General features: G+C 40.0%; 2 protein-coding genes across 9 annotated transcripts in view; one reads left to right on the top strand and one right to left on the bottom strand.

The window, feature by feature from the left end:
• USP47 (ubiquitin specific peptidase 47) overlaps positions 1-16,854 on the bottom strand; it is a 58,124-nt gene extending 41,270 nt beyond the window's left edge. For 2 of the 5 annotated variants that reach the window (XM_075094831.1, XM_075094832.1), the window contains exon 1: positions 16,669-16,813. In XM_075094831.1, coding sequence (XP_074950932.1) covers positions 16,669-16,707 — 39 coding nt within the window. In that variant the 5' untranslated portion in view covers positions 16,708-16,813. Of the gene's footprint in view, positions 1-2,008; positions 2,069-16,668 lie in introns of all 5 variants that reach the window. The other 3 variants (XM_075094830.1, XM_075094829.1, XM_075094828.1) reach the window with 3 other exon arrangements.
• Positions 16,848-17,330, top strand: part of GALNT18 (polypeptide N-acetylgalactosaminyltransferase 18) — a 342,335-nt gene continuing 341,852 nt past the window's right edge. For 2 of the 4 annotated variants that reach the window (XM_075094835.1, XM_075094837.1), the window contains exon 1: positions 16,850-17,004. In XM_075094835.1, the coding sequence (XP_074950936.1) occupies positions 16,886-17,004 (119 nt within the window). In that variant the 5' untranslated portion in view covers positions 16,850-16,885. Of the gene's footprint in view, positions 17,005-17,330 lie in introns of all 4 variants that reach the window. The other 2 variants (XM_075094838.1, XM_075094833.1) reach the window with 2 other exon arrangements.

The raw sequence follows: 17,330 nt of genomic DNA, 5'->3' as shown, positions 1-17,330 counted from the left end.
CTACAAAGAATCCATAAACAACTTTAGCATCCCTTGTATTTCTACACAACCGGCCTCCACAGATGGTCCACATATGACCACCACCAAAGTGGTATAATCCCTTATGGGAGCTCTTACATCACCAAACCTTTTAAAAAGGAACAGAAACATTTTAGCTGCTGCTGCATCCCTTCATTTTACAAAATCTCAAGATGAGCTGACAGTCTCCACACAACTATAAAATAAAATGTTAGCTGCCTGCAGAATCTATTCCTATCATCATCAGGAAAAAGTTGTCAGAAAAGGGCAAATAAAACAACTCCCCACAATCCGTATTATGTTAGTTCACTTTAGACTGTGGTTTTTCTTCAGACTTTAAAGTCCAGTTTCTTTAAGTTTATTATCTGTAACATCCTGTGTGGAAATCTTCATTAACTGCATGTTCAGAAAGATGCAAGGCACCATTTCCAGCAAATCTGCAACACTTCATACATTTAATCTTTACTGGAGAGTTTTAGGTTTATGAACTACTTTACAAGACGACAGACAAAACTATTTCTGAAACATTAAGCACACATTAAGAAGCAAACACAATTTAGAAAACAAAGTAATTTTGACATATTATATCCTCACTTTCATCAATAGCACCCAGAGAGACACAGAGGGCCTTACTTGAGTAGGCTAGAATTAAATTTCAAGAGTGATTACTTCTCCTGGGTTCCTTCCTTTAGATTTCCCATCATAGCTTCATTCTTCAATTTTGTTTTTTGGCTGAACAACAAGCACACAATTCATTTCTTTCATTGTGTGGTCACAAAAGAGAAGATGAAGCTTGTGGCCCAGTTCAGTGGTCTACTTTCTTGGTTCTTCTGGAGAAGATGAGCAACAGCTAAAACCCCAAAACTCAGTAAGATCAACCTACGCTTATGACCCAGATTCCCCAGCAATGGTAGAGGTTTGCTCTGGGTGGAAGCCCACCCTCCTCCACAGAAGAATGCACAGAGGCCAAAAGGCATTTGCCTCTTACAGCTTCATCCAGGAAAATATAAGTTAACTCAGATTTAATGATTCCCACTGATCCTACAACCTGACCTGCTACTGTATATGACCATGTCAGTAACAGAAGTTCTCCACTGGAGACTCAATTCCTTCTTGTCCAACTACCTTTACATAACCAATACCTGAACTGTCCTCCTCTCTGCAGAAGACACCTATAAATTCAACTCCTCCTGCTCACACTTTCTCCACTACTTTTGATAGTGAATCAGTTGTGACTTATACTGGAATTGCTACTGAAAATAATTAGACACACAGTATCCAACGGATAGAAATAACACTAAGGGAACAAATTATAGAAGATTACAGAAGATTTACTGGTTGGGTTGCTGGATGTTCCATGTCAGACAAATCCTCTCTTCCTTGTTCACAGATGTAATTCTGACAGACTGGACTGGTTTAACTCTGGGTTAGTATAGCTATGGGTATTAAACCATCATTTGCACTGCCACTGCTTCAAGTTTTTATAGTAAATAGATAAAGCAAAAATAACCTCAGTCCAACTCTATTCACGGCAAGCATTAACATAAGCTATCTAAACTATCAGACAACACTGTAAACACCTTGTTTGAGGCTACTTTACAGTAAAAATAGTGTAAAAGGCAATACTGGCCAGTGATAGGCCTCTAAACTATTTTGACAGGCTGTTATCAAACTGAGTCCACAAAGTAAACACACACTCAATTTTAATCATTATATAATCTGGTATGACAGCTACGCAATTCCATTTTTTTCTATGAAAAGCTAGAGGGTCAAAACCCCACACACCAGTGTAAAAGCATATAAACACACACTCAATTTGCAGCTTCTACTGTTAAGACTGCATTTAATATGTACATAATCTTTGCATTCAAGAACATGCACAAAAAATGCAGTAGCTCATGCTCATGTTAAGAAATAAACAGAATCTACACCATCATGCTGTTACTATGTATCTTGGTTATAAGTTGATAAAATTGTTTCATCTGTCTACCTGTGAAAATTTCTTCTTCATTTCAGCAAAAATACTTTGTCTGCAACTCCAAAACATATCCTATAGTATATGAAAACAAAATTGGTAAGTCATAATCCTTCAAAATAATAAATTGAGTTTTTTGCATAAAGTCAGTTTTATAAGTAAAATATTATTACCACCATTCACAGAATAACTTCAAAATGAATAGCCTCCAAATACTGTAACAAGTTCTATATTAAACATGAAGTTCAGTGCACGCTATTTTGACGTTTAAGTTATTATAGCAGCAGCATTACATAAAATGTAAGTTAAGCTGTGATACACAACAGACTAACTTCATAAAGTACAAAAAAAAAGCGAGTGAATAAGAAAATGTGAACAATTCAAGATATAAATTCATACTAACAAATTGCTGTATTATATTTTAAAAAGCCCTCCAGACATAGGTAAACATTTTACCTCAAATGGCTGAAGTGCAAGATTAGCATATAACCCTGTAATTCAGTTTATTATTGCATTTGTAAGTTATGAAGCCATCCGGTTTCTTATGAAACTCTTCCTTCATGCCTGAATTATTTCCTGTAGGGAAGTTTTTACTAATATGAACCCATTTTGAAGTACGCAGCTGAAGGTAGAGATGAAGTTATTGACTTTTCTTATTCCTAGCACTTTTAAAGAAAGCCTGCCTTACTGTCTCTGTTGTACCATAAAAAATGCCAACAATAAGCATTACCAGTACAAAACTACTTCTAGCTAGGGACAAACATCAAATTAACTAGTTTCTGAGTCTGCAGCATTGTACTTTGTATTTTTCCAGAAAGGAAAAACAGGAAGTGAGAATGAAGATATGAATAACATCATCACTCTTTTCCAAATTTCTTCAGCTGCGCCCTCGGTCAAGATTATCAAAACATAAAATACTGACATAATCTTTACTGACGTGCCCTACTTGCCCCATCAAATGACCTACAAAAATAGCCCAAATTAGACCACTGCATTTAACTTCTCAGCAGGATGATACATAAGGCAAGATTTCTTTCTTTGCATACAGAGAATGGAACATCCAGTTTTGAAGTTTTAATAACCCAAGATTAGCAATTGTATCTAGCAGTTGTTTTCTTTACACACCAGTTTGTAATTTCAGATTTGAGTTTAAAATAAAAAAAAACCCAAACCCCAAACCGAAAACAAACACCATCACAATTTAAATGTTTTGTTGCTTACTGGTTTTCTTGCTCTCAGTTGAAAGTTACGTATATTTTGCTAAAGTAACTTAAAGGTTAATAGAGTCCCAGAAGCATAATTTTGAAAGTGCTGTTTATAATATTATGATAGTCATCAGGTATATCGCTCTGTGCCAAAGACTTAAGTCTTCCAACTTTCTTCCTAATCGGTCTCTCCAAAGAGCCTTTGCTTTAGCCTAATTCCTTCTCTCCACAGACAGGCAAGTTAACTCCAGAATACACAGGGGCATGTGTAATTTTCTAGTGTGCTATTTTTACTTGCTGCACGCAGTGGAGGGTGGAAGGGGAGAACAGGTTCCAGGCATCACCTGAATGAACACAAATATCTACAGGTTGCTTCTTTTATAAGAATGCTCTTATACTGGGTTCTCAGGTCTTGATTTCTCAGTGAGGAACTGCTGGAAGATTTTCAAGAGTCGTTTCACTCTAAATAAATTCTGAATGGCAACAGTTGATTTTCAATATACTACATAACACTCCAAATAAATCAAATTTACAAATTATACTGTTTATACAACGTCCAGGAATTTGAGAAGTAAGCAAGTCTTCAGCTGCTCTCACAAGACATATCACAAAATCACAGAAGTGCCCGTCTACCAAATGCAGCATTCCCTACTTTTCAGTTAAAGTATTCATTCTATCACTCTATGCATATACTTTATAATAACCACTAGTTCAATTCTACATTTTACAGAAAAACTCCCTTCACCATGGAAATTTTATGTTAAAGTACAATTAAGAGAACAAAGATCATATGATACATAAGGTTGCCTGAATTTTACCCTGATAAAAATGACACTGGAATTCACCAAACCAATTATTTATTATACCTCACAAAATAGAGGAGCATATTAACTACATACTTCAAGGGTTTCAAGCTAACATACACATGGTATCCACAGATACATATAAAAATATCCTACTGCCTTTTCGTCAGAAGAGATAAGAGCAACCAAGGTAGCACGGACATTGATTCTGTACTTGTGAGAAGTCCTCAAAGCTAAATGTTGCTACTTTGCCGTACCGTGACACACTATGCACACCACCCATAGCTCAGTAAAATAAGCTGCAGACCTTCAATTGCATAAGCATCTAAAGTAGCAAGTAGTCTGTATTTGCCTTTTAAGGCTACAATTTAGAAAACCATATTATGATTATTTTACCACAGAAGCCTTCTCAAGCTAGTACTTTGGTCAGTAAATATTTGAAATTGACATTTCAAATGTTAATCTTTTAAAAATAGTGAAACATTGACACTTTCATCCCAAGTCACTCCATCTTTTACACTCCTTCATTTGTAGAAAGGAGGTGACATTCCCAAACCTGCAGGTAGAGAATTTCTGAATGTGTATTAGACCAGACTTGCAAAAGACTCTTTATAATACAAACATGCAATAAACACACACGGGCTGACATGGGTGGACATTCTAGGGCACCATCCTATATGAGCATTTACCCCATGTACCTTTCTAAAAAATACTTTTTTTTTTTTTTTTAAACATGAAAGAGCTGCATCTTTAAGTTGCAGAACATAAAGCATATTGTAGCACTGAAGTAAATGAAGCTGTAATTCTGTATATACTAGCAAAGGAAGCACTGTTATTAGTGCCATCTGCAAGACTGAGACACTAGCTTTGACCATATAGGTCCTGCACTCGTTGAAAATAGAGGAACAAAAAAAATTACAGTGCTACTATACCTGTCAAAACAATATTCAAATGCAAAACTGTAGTGATTTTAACACTGTCTTCTGATGGGGCTTGCTATTTTTCAGCTCCAAACCACTGAGTTCATTAAAATTCTATAGCAGCATTTTATTAGCAAAATACAAGGGCAACCCAATACAAGCATATTTTATTTATCAAATGACAGAAGGTTCTCCCAAGATTTTAACTCCTGTTCCAGTTTTTTTATAAAATTATTTTCAGAGATTGGAAGTGAAACCTAAAGCTACGCTCAAATTTCATGTAAATTCTACCCAACATTTCCAAATTCCAGTACTTCCAACAGGCAAAAATATTGACAGCATGAATTAGTAAGTAAAATCACAAGTTTCAGGTCAAGAGTTTAAATAACAGATGTGTTAAGTTCAACTGCCAAGTAAAGTTAATAGCCTATTGAGACTTAAAATGATCACCAGTAGAGAAGTTCCTACATGTCCACACCCTATAAATAATTCTCACAAATCACTGCAATACAAAGGAAAGACAGAGATCAGCAGCAAGTGGCAATGGCAGACATCATGCTTACATTCACTAAATTACTTGGATGATTAAGCTTAGGACAGCAATTCTTAGACTTCATGTAGCCTCAGCAAGTTAAGGCTACCATATGAAATGCACTCAAGTAACTACTGCCTATTACATGTCTCCTGGTCAAACTCTGGGGTGTATATTCCAAGTCTGTGCAGCTGACTGGGTGCACATTTCCAGCAGTTACAAGTATCAAGTGAAATGTGGTAGCTTCAATCATGAAAAAGCAGTCTGTACTTACACATTTTACTTCTAAAACATCATCGCGTAGAAACATTCAGACATTACAGTTCAACTGAAGTTTGTTTCAACTCTCTTTCTCAGCAATAACAAATTGCTATCAAACCAGCGCCTTGAGAAACCACAACCATACTTCAGGAATTCCTTGACCTATTCCAAGGGATCCAACCCATTAAACACCACACTGGACACATGCTGACAGCACTCCATTCTGCACAAAATGGGAATGCCAAAGACCTTTCAAATATACATCAAGTAATCAGAGAGAGCTATGTTACTGTCTCCATGACAAAAGCTCTCTTTTTACTCTGTGCATTTGGAACTACGGACTTCAGAGAGTCCTTACAGCCCACAACTCCATTCTCTCCCCAACGAGGCTAGTCATGCTCCATGCTTTTTCCCAGCCCAACAAAAGTTCCTTTTACAGAGAGGCCAGCTTCCCTGATACAGCCAGGCGAGCAGGTCACTCCCCTGGGAAGTAAACAAGGGGTGATGAAGGTCCTCAGTATGAGCAAAGCATCGAGCCGGTGGTCACCATCGCTTCAGACACTGATGTAGTTACTCATCTACTGAAGAAAAGAGAAATTGGACTCACATTTGGCTTTATTTTAGAGGAAAGAAGCAACTTTTTTGAAAGACAGGTTACTAGACTAATTCTGTCAGAACACTGTAAGTTGTTGCAACACAGGTGCCTCACTGCAGCCTAGTTTGAGTTAATGAGAACAGTGCACTTAGAATTCTGTTACAAATGCCTGAACCAAAACATACTTTACAAAGAAGTATTTTACAGTACATTTGTGACAAACTGAATACACTTTTTTAAACACTGGTCCCAAGAAGTCTCGATAAGCAGAATCATTTTGAGCTGTTAACCTGATATATCTTGTGCTGGAATGTTTCCTGAGGGAAAACAATTCTGAACAACCTTTAGACACAATCATTTAATTTTGAATCTGACTGACTGACTTTGTGGTATCAGCTTTGTGAGCACCTGAATAATAAACTTTATCCTCAACTGAAAATTCTTCACTATACCTAGAGAGACTTCAGGCAAGATCCAGCAACTGTGCTTCGAAGCTAGTGAAACTAAACAGAGGTTCTCTGTCCCGTTACCAGTGGAAAAAAAAAACAACCCATAACTAACTTCACACAGAGCCTAACACACCATCCACATTGAATAATATATACCCTGACTCTGGCCACTTTCCTAATTATTGAACCTTCTCCCCCTTCCCTCCCCTGCCCCCCCCAAATGGGATATCAAGGATTCACAAGACTTAGGGAAGCCCTTTCAGTCTATCCTCTTGTCCAGGAACAAGACTGGAAAATAGGAAGGAAAACTATCAGAAGGGTGTGTACTGGGCCAGACTGGGGTAGAGGTAATTTCCTTCACAGAAACCCCTATGGCGTTTTAGATTTGTGACTGAAAAGATGCTGATTAACACATATAACCATATGCCATATAACACCACACTCAGCCACAAAAAGGAAAAGAGGAGGTTTAGTTAGGTTCCATCTTTGCGTGGGAACTGGCTGGGCATTGGTCCACTCATAGGATATGGTGAGTGACTGCCTTTTCATCCCATGCTTTGGGTTCCCCGCACCCCCCGTCTATTATTCCAATTCTCCTTAACTTATTAAACAACTTTCTCTTGACCCTCAGGTTTTCTTGCTTTTACTCTTCCTTTCCTCCTCCTCTGTCCCACTGGGGGTGGGAAGTGAGCGAGCAGCTGCGTGCTGCATAGCTGCCTACCAGGGCTAACACACAACAGGGTGATTTTAAAAAACTATCTTGAAAGTGATACCATTATTTTTTTAATTTGCATAACTGAAATGTGGCTTTATTTTTTGTTTGTGTTTTAATAATTCACACACACAGCAGCCTAAAAACTTCAAACACAGCAGTGCTTCAATTATACAAGCAGTTAAAGCTTGAAGAGCTGCAACTGTGGCCAGAAGCAGCTGCCTTGCTCCCACTTGCTTATTTCCACCCCCACACTGTCCCCTTTCTTGTGCTGGTACAAATGGTCATGCAGCTACATGTTGAGCAGGCTCAGATAGATAATCCTGCTTAAAATTAATCATTTCTGGTTGGTTTTTCAGTGTGTTAGCTTTAACCTGAATCAGCCCTCTAGCTTCTCAACAGAATCCTTAACTCTCCTGGAAAGGGACTGTGTGATCTAACGGTGCCAGCAGAATAACAGTAGTAGTATTTTAAATGCAGGTATTACATGTAGTAGTACTTAAGTTACTAAACACCAACATCACCTGGACACACTGCAACTTTCTTTGGCACCCTGAAAGATTAAAATTACACCCTCCATCCTTAGGTATGAGTCTCTGTAAATGTCAGTGCTGCTCACAGGACAAGAATAACAACTCCCCCTTCTATCTTGAATGGCCGAGAAGAGCCAAAAGTGTCATTACTGCAGCAATCATATTGCTTTTGCCTTCACCCCATGTTTGCCCTGTTTTCCAGCCCACTGTAGATACAGCATAACTGCTGGAGATCAAGAAAGAAGGCTGGGGCCATACTGAGACTAATGGCCCTGGCTAAGTGAACCCTAAGAATGCTTTCCTATGGCGGATGACCCAATGCAGAAAGGAAGAGAGGTACAAAATAAAATTCTGTAGCAGGGCCTCTGTGATCTTATTACTTTTGGAAAAAGGAGTATATGTTTTACTCTCATCTCTGCCTCACACACATCATGGATTCATTTTTGTTTTCAAAGATCACCTCCTCAGAAATGCTTCTCTGTAACAAAAGTTTAATTAAAAAAAAAATTAACAAAAGCATTTGCTACCTCACTGAAAGAGAGTTGCATGCCAGCTGTTAACTGTCACTCCTGTAAAATGCATATGGACAAATTATTTTTATAATACATATACACTTCAAAGCCTAATACTTCCAACTTTCTAAACATCACCAAAAATAACACTATGCCTCAGAAATAAGGAGTACATTATGAGGCTAGAGTTTACCTTTGAGAGTTTGTTCCTACTATTGTGGGTTACTGGGTCATCTGTAGAAGCATTTATGAAAGAATAGAAATGGCATCCATAAAAAGTTGGTATGGGGCCAGAGATAAGTACATGTATCCAGGGTGTTCAAAAGACTGTAGAAAAGGATATGGTGGGGGGCACGTGTCTGGGGACAGCTGAACTAGAGATAAAAAAACATTTACTTTTCATTTTTACAGAGGCCATTTTCCATCTAAGTTCTGCATTTTAAAAGACTCTAAATACGTCTTAAGAACGTCTTGAAGACCCAGTCTTCTTCACTTATCTCCTAATGGTCTTTTAAATACAGTAAATTAAGGTGATTCAAAATTAATTACTTCCCTTAAAAAAAAAAATCGAACATAGCAACTGCCAATAACGAAAGAGTACAGATATTTCCTGGTCCTGCCTACATATCACACAAGAACTCTAACAGTTTCCTGTTACTAAATTAAGGAAATTAAGGGTTAACAAAGAATACATCCACAGTAGTAACAGACTGAGTTTTAAAATTTAGAAAGTTTTCCCTTAACCACTGGACATATTGAGTCTACTACTCTCTTATTCCTAAAGGTTGTAATTTCAATGGATCATATTTTCTTTCATGCTATAACCCTGAATTAATTTCCAAAGGTTTTTGTAACCAGACCAAAATAATTGTGCAAATTAAATGTAAATGAAGTTCTATATATTTGCAAACTACCTTCCAGCCTCTGTACATTCATTACAGTACAAACTGTACATTCAGATCTGAAACAGCCTCATCTTTATATGGCTTCATTTGCATCTTGTCTCCACCTTCTTAGCCACCATGCTCCTTGTTTTTCCTTCCGAAAAAAAACTGAAAAAAGGATATGTGAGACCATCACAAGGTACTCATTACGTGTTTACATATTGACATATAATCACATCATTTTTTTCCTATGGAGAGTCACAGAAGCAATGGATGCGCTTTCACACCTGCCCTCCATTCTTTCAAGTACAGAACTACCATGAACTTTATTGAAACATTTTTCCTATGCTACTAATACTCTAGAGACTTTCCGCTGGATTGTTACAAGTGCAACATTAGCATAAACGCAAATTAGAGCCTGAGCAAAAATAATACGAGAGTTCTCTTTTTGGACGATTTTGAAATGAACCACAAAATCACCAGCAGACATGCATGCTAAAAAAAATTTTTGTACAGTTTAGAGATTAAAAGATGTGGACAGAGGGGTAATTTTTAACTCTTTAATAACACTCTGATTTTAAACTGTCCACCTGCTGCCGGGGAAGGATAAAGAGAAGCCGAATAGTGAGGTGGGTCAGCAGGGATTCTTCATGTAGTTCTCTAGCGACATTGCACAGAATGAAGGATAACAGTCAAGAGCATAAGCACCCATGACACCTGGGCAGAAACTCTATCTGCTACCAGTACCAAAAAGGGCTCCACAGAGAACATGGAACTCTGAAGCATAATGTCTCCATAGAAGGTATAGGTAGGAAAATGTACATATGAGGAAGGACCTAGATATTTTTCCATGTATTAACTGATGAAATAATTTACGAAAATACACATACTACTTCAAGTTGTTATATCTGCTTTTTCACTTTTCCTTCAGTTATTGTTACTGATCTCAGCGAAATACCTGTACAAATCAGTAAACACACCTATCTTCCATTCCTTTAGCTCCTGCAGTACTCCACCAGTCTTCTTAAAGAAGTGCTATTTACATATATTTCCAGACATTATTTACAGTGAAAACTTTCTAGTATATCCAGTACATTTCTCAGTTTCAAAATTAAAGCGTTCACCAATCCTACAGAATTAATGCATAATGAATGTTACTTAAAAGGCTTTCATCACACCTGATTATTGAGAAGATAGACCTAAATTGCAGCACATTAATCAGTTCTAAGCTATTCACAGAACTGCCAGTCTAAAAATAACCTGTTGTCATTTTTTCAGAAGTACCTAAAGTATCCTTGTGGTCACAACCGCAAAGATTAAACTGAATCAAGTGATTTTTACCAGTTTTTACCCCTTAACTTTTTAGAACATGGCCAACAAGTCCTTTTTAGAAGTTATTTCATCTGCCAGTACAATGCAAGACCATTTGTTCAGTACAAGCTGATTGCATGCAAAACATTGCAAAAAACAAAGAACATACTACACACTTCAGGGGCTGAAACTGATCAAGCTGGTTATCATTTTATCAGGAGTTTACAAAACAATTTAAAGACTTAGTCATATTTTCAATTATCAGTACTGTAGTTATTAGCAGCATTGTTCCGAGAACGTTTTATTCAAGACAAAAACCCCAACCAAACAACAATAGAAAAACCCCAACAATACACCACCAAAATGCTAACAGACAGTTCACCTGAAGGTATACCATATTCATTCTCAAAGAAGAAAAAGTGTAAAATATCTGCTTTAAGTGTTCACAGAAGGAATCACTTTTTTTCAAATGTAATTCAATCACTCAATTTTCTAGAGACATAACTTTCACACTTAGTTTCTTATGTAAAACCCAATACATTTTCGAACACAATAGAAAGAATAGAGCTGGACTAAACGCAGGATTAAAAATCCTGTGACTAGATACATGAATATCTGTACATATTTTAGTGCATTACTATCAATTGTAATGTACTGGGAAAACGGTTTAAAATAATACTTGCCCCCGCCCCACTCCAATTTTAATTGACATGAGTCAAAGGTAACACAAAGTCAAGGTACTGGTCTATTTCAGTAGGTCTCTGCAGGGTTTAATCTTGTGTTAATATCAACACATTCTATCAGCAAAAGAAAACTGGATAATAATGATTTTAATCAATATTTGTGTGGTAGGATGATTCATATTTTAAAGCTATGATGCAAGGCCGCATTGGTCTAAATCCACAGGTGCTTAAGGTTTAAAAACAACAGAAAATAGAATTAGTGGATTTCACGTATTTAAAATGGCAACAAACAAAGCACTATAAACTTTATTATTGTACAGTGAAATGTACAGCTCAAGAAAGACAGTGGAAAATGTAAAATTGATAGATATTTAAAGTATTTCCTGCCTGCAGGTAACTACTTCACAGCTTAGGAAAAAGCTCATTACTAGTTTGAGAAACTGTAGTGCTACAAGAAAATTTACGGATTATACTTACACTACTGTACTCATTTGATTTAGAAACTTTAATCACCAGTGACCCACTAAATACTAGAGAAAACTGCATTTCTTGTTTGTAGCGATGTTCAAAATGTATTACTGCAGAAAAAAAACCTGATATGTTATTTAGTAGTCAGATTATTCTACTAAGTAAAAACTTTAGCTAGCAGCATTTAAAGACTGAGGTTCCAGTACCAAGTACTACCAAAAAAATAGTTGGTACCTCTTAGGCAAAAACTTTTAATCAGATGACCTTGAGATGCTATTAGATAATTATCCTGATCATCTTTCTTATACTCCAGATTAAATACCCAGGTGTATATAGGATGGGGAACTAAACTGTGACTGAGAAGCCCAGTGGCTGAAACAAGCAGGGAAACATATTGCATTCAACTCTTATGCCTTTTTCTCCAAACTATATTACTACCTGAATATTACTCAGAAAGCATCTGTTCACAAGCAACAAATGACTTGGTGGCATTCTGTGAGGATTTTCTGTTTGTTTTCTAAATTTGATTTCCAGAATATCTGCTCTGTCAATAAAGTAGTCAGTTTCTCTATTTGTCACAATCATGCCCTTATGTTTTACAACAGGGCACGCAAGGAAAGCAGGAAAAACTGACCAGTTACACAAGCTGTAACCACTTGTAGAATGAATGAAAGAACAAGTATGTCATCAGCACTGAAAAGAACAGCATCTCTTTACTAAGGAGAATTGCAAAATATCTTAACAAGATTCCTGCTCTTCTAATGAAGAAGTTAGAGCGATACTCATCAAGAAATATTTTATTTGTTCAATGCAGAAGATTAAAATGGATTCATTAGCGTCGGGAAGAAAAGACTCGCATTGGTTAGCTGAGAGAGAACTCCACTGCCTTCTTGATTTAATGACAGCAAGTACAAAGCATATATATATTTTTACTCTGACAGGTGTACTTTGGGTAGTTCATGCTGGGACATGTTGAGAAAGTATCCGCACAGTAATTAATTAGTGGCACAGACACATCAAAAACCTCATAGCAGAACATACTTTTTATGTTCTGACCAATTCTTTTTATGTTCTGACCGATTCTTGGCAATATTCACTAATACATCTTTGCAATATTCACTAATACACCTTGATTTTGAAGGAAAGCCTTAGTAAAGTTCCCTCACATTACCTGTAAACAAACACATGGATCTAACTTTCTCATCAACTGTGTTGATTAGAATATTTTATTGTTTTCTCTTTCAGGTAGGTTTGCCCAAAATAAGCCTCAGGACTACTTTTCCTTTCAGAAACACTGAAAGTTGTAGAAGTGTTTTCCCTTCTAACAGTACCACTTTCTTATTTCCATTATTATCTTATACTATTCACCCTCCCTCCCCAGGGTTACTGTTTTACTAGACTAATGGGGGAAAAATTGACACCTAATAACAAAGCAATTTTTAAAGAACATGCTTTACTGCCAGGCTGCAGCAATGTCCTGCATGTTACTCAATGCCTTCTGTTTTCTTGGATATAAAAGATGACAAAATTGAATGACTTATCTGTCAGATCAAGAGCTAAAATGACTTGAGAATTGGAAGGAAAAGGAACATGGACCAGCTCACACTGAACCCCAGATCTAGTGAACAGGGATTCTCATTGCCCCCACCATAAAGAATTATTGGTCACGAAATTACAGAAACAGTTGGGAAAGTGTTAGGGACACAAGAACAAATTTACTAAATGACTTTTTAACCTGGGCAAAGATCTAATGTAAAGAAAAAATCCAAACATTGGGTTATTAGAAACTGCTTTAATACATCTGTTCCAAATTAAAAAGAACTTTATGCCAAAGTTATGAGCAAGAGAAAATAACAAGGCCCTGATTACCTACACTTTAGCGATGCAGCTGAACCTATGCAAAATCCAAAAGACAACTTTTCATAAGAGTCTAATAAAAGATATTCTAAGTGCAGCATTGGAACTACTAGTATTTCGTATCCATGAAAACATGCTACTACTCTTTACAAAAGCTAATGAAAAAATCCATGCAATATACTTCAAAAACAGCAATCTGAGTTCCTGCTAGCATACAGATATACATACACATACAAACACAAACCGAATATTTAAAAACAACCTAATACCCGTCTTTCCATTCTCAAAACAGAGGCTGTTAATGTTATAGGTACCTCCTACTACCGTATCTACCATGGCATCACGTAAGCTTGTAGACAAGAACCAAAATCCTTTTCCCATCCACTCCTTTAGATGATTAGTCATTCTCCAGATAGGCCTAAAGCAAACAACATCACATTTCTTCTTGCTCTTTTATGCTGGAATGGAAAGGAAAAATATGGTTGTGTACTCATCTTTAGTGGACATTGGTTCACATGCCAGTTTAATGTTTGAAACAGCACAAGACAGTGAACTATATACACCATACCACTCAGCCTGTTGGGAAGGGACAAAACCACATAAACTGTAATCCTTCATCCACCCCTAAACGGCAGATCTGAAACTCCAAATGATCTGCTTTGCCTCCAGCTGCTGATAGTGGCATAATAGCAATATTCAGAAGGCTGTTGAGAACTCAGAAACCTGGAGAATTCTGCTTACCCATAACTCAGTGTTCTCCGCAATGAGACTGTTAATGAATCTCAGAAGGACTTGATGTGAATGCTGTAGCCTAAGATTTGTTAAACTTCCTATCACTGAAATAAAAATGAGGATATACTGAAAAACACTGGAAAAGCTGAAGATAAACTTCTACAAGACATATATAAAAAAATAAATATACATATATAAAACCAGATGTGCTTAACACAAATAGTTAACCTGTTTTCCTCCTCAATTAGATTTTTTCTTATATTCTGTTCAGCTTTGTTTACTTACGAAATGCATGGAGCCACAATAAAGAACTTGAGAAAACTTGCTGAGAAAAAGCAACTTACACTAGGGTTATCACTGTGCAAAGGTTATAGATTTCACATTGTATGTTTAAGATATGCATATCTATAATAATATGTATTCATCTTCCTTTACCCATACTTCCCCTCCCTACAGATAAAAGTGCATTCAAATTCCTAGTCCAATGAGTCAGTTAAAAATACACATTTGAATCATACATATATTCAGAATACGACTTTAAAGCCAACAGGGAGACTATTAATACATATAACTAAAGAAACAGACTTAGCTAGCTGCTTTTATTAATAACCTTGTCTGTTCCACTTAACTACAACTAATGCCATAAGGTTTCTCCTGCCAGGCTCCTTTATCTCTACATTTGTTTGTTTTTAAACTGAAATATTTCAGCATACTAGCTCCTTTCCTCTATCCCTGCTCTCATGTTTTTGGAGATTTTTTTTCAAGCAAATCTTTAAGCATACTACCTACTATACTCCATCCCTCATTTGATGTCTCTGGGGATTTCTCTTTCCTGTAAAAAGACTTATAGTCCTTTAAACCTTATGATTTTAAGAAAGCAAACGAGGTAAAGTCTACCTTCATCCTACATATATCTTGTACTTACCTGTACAATTGTATGCACAAATATTTGTTCCTAAAATTCAGTACTGGTATTTATTTCACAGTTCTGCTCAAGGATATCATATAAGGATCATCACCTCTTTTTGCTAAACTCTACAGAATTTAAATCCTTGCCTCACAAAGCTTCCTGTAAGAATGCACGATAGAACAGGTAGATGTAACAAACCACTGACATTTGATGAAAAACGAAAGGAAAGGTTTGAGTAATTTATCAGAATACTAAAACTGGCAGAAAAGTTGGCTGAATATGTAGGTGTACCTGCTCACGAGGTGAAGTTTCTGCTAGTACTACTCTACGGATAACTGTTTCCAACATTTCACACCATCGCTCAAAGGCTCCTTCCCCTGAACAGTATCGCTCTCACTTGACACGTGTCATTTGCCTATCGCTGCGGGACAGAGGCTTAGCCTTCCTCTTTCACGCAGGCTCTTATCTTTAGCCTACGGCCAAAACCAAGCCTTCTCCCTTCCTCCTGCAGCAGAGAGGAGACAAGGGGCCCACGATAAAGGAAACTCGATCCACTGCTGAGCCGGGGCGCGTTTTCTCCGGCACCCACGGCCGGCGCCGCCGCCGTTCCCCGCAGCGCTCCGTCCCGGCGCCGGGGAGGCACGGAGCCGCCCCGAACACTCGGCAGCGGCCCCCCCCGGCTGCTGCTCCGCCGCCAGCCCCTCTCCCCCCAGCCGAGGACACCGCCGGGCACGCAGGCCTCGCCGCCGGGGCCTGCTCTCTCCTCTGCCCCCTCAGCTCGACGCCCTCACCCGGAGCCTCCGTTCCCCCCCTCCCAGCCCGGGGCCGGGCCACCCTCCCGGAGGGCCCCAAACGAGACCTCCGACACGGCCCGCGGCCCAGCGCAGGCGCCGCTGGCGCGCCCGGCCCGGCCCCGCCGCCACGCAGGCCGGCCTCCCCACATGCCGCCACACGGACAGGTGCAACTCCCCGGCCGCGCCCGGGGCCTTGCGCAGCCCAGCCTCGGCCCCGGCGGCCGCCAACTCCTCCCCACAGCGGCCCACACGAAAGAGCCTCCCCTTCCCCCGCGCAGCACCATTAGCCCCCAGCCCGGCCCCATCACAAAGACGGGCCCTCCCTCCCGCCCGCCCGCCCGCCAGGCCTCGCACTGAGACAGCGAAGCTGAGCCAGGCCAGGCCTCCTCTGCTCCCCTCCTCGGCCGGCCCCAGCACCTCGGGCTTCCCGCACACCGCGGGGACCACCACCGCCCCCCGCCGTGGCGCCCGGCTCGCGGCTCCCCCACCCCAACCTCGCTTCACGCCGCCTCACCTCTTTGGGGACGAGCTGGTTCTCCTCGCTGGGCACCATGGCCGGTGGCGCGGCGCAGGGCCCGCAGCAGGCTAGACTGTGCTGGGCTGGGCTGAGCGTCGTCGTCGTCGTCGTCAGCAGCGGGAGGCGGAGGGACGCCAGCGGCTCATCCTTCACCGCCGCCCCAGCCGGCCACGGCCGTACCGCAGCCCCCGCCCACCCGCCAATCAGTGGGAAGATGGCCGCCGGCGCCGCTCTCGCGAGAGGGGCGGCCTGGTCGGGCCCTGCTGAGGCGCCGCCGACGTCCTCCCCGCTTTTCCGCGGCGGTGCCGCCGGTGCCGGGCTCACCCGGCTGAGGTGCGCGGGTGTGAGCTGAGTGCAAGGAGCGGTGCGGGAAACGCCGCGTATAACTCCCGCAGGCGGCCGGGTCCCGTCCTGTCCCCCTGCCTGCCGCCGCGCCCCGCTGCTGGCTGCCGCCCGCCTCGCGTTGCCCTGCTCCCGAGGGCAGCAGCGGGAAACGCCGTCCGCGAGGAGGCAGGGGCGGGCTGGGCGCGGGGGAGGACCCGTCCGTGGCGGCGCGGGGGAGAGTAGAGAGCGATTAAAATTGAGTGGTCTTGGATAAGTGGGGAGGCAATGTGTCTAGGGACCATGGCTTGCGGGTGCGGAAGAGAGCTTCTGTGTGC

Source organism: Phalacrocorax aristotelis, chromosome 5, assembly GCF_949628215.1.
Source record: "Phalacrocorax aristotelis chromosome 5, bGulAri2.1, whole genome shotgun sequence".
NCBI classification, from domain to species: domain Eukaryota; kingdom Metazoa; phylum Chordata; class Aves; order Suliformes; family Phalacrocoracidae; genus Phalacrocorax; species Phalacrocorax aristotelis.
Note: the sequence above shows the minus strand (reverse complement) of the source record. Positions and strands in the feature narration are given on the sequence as shown.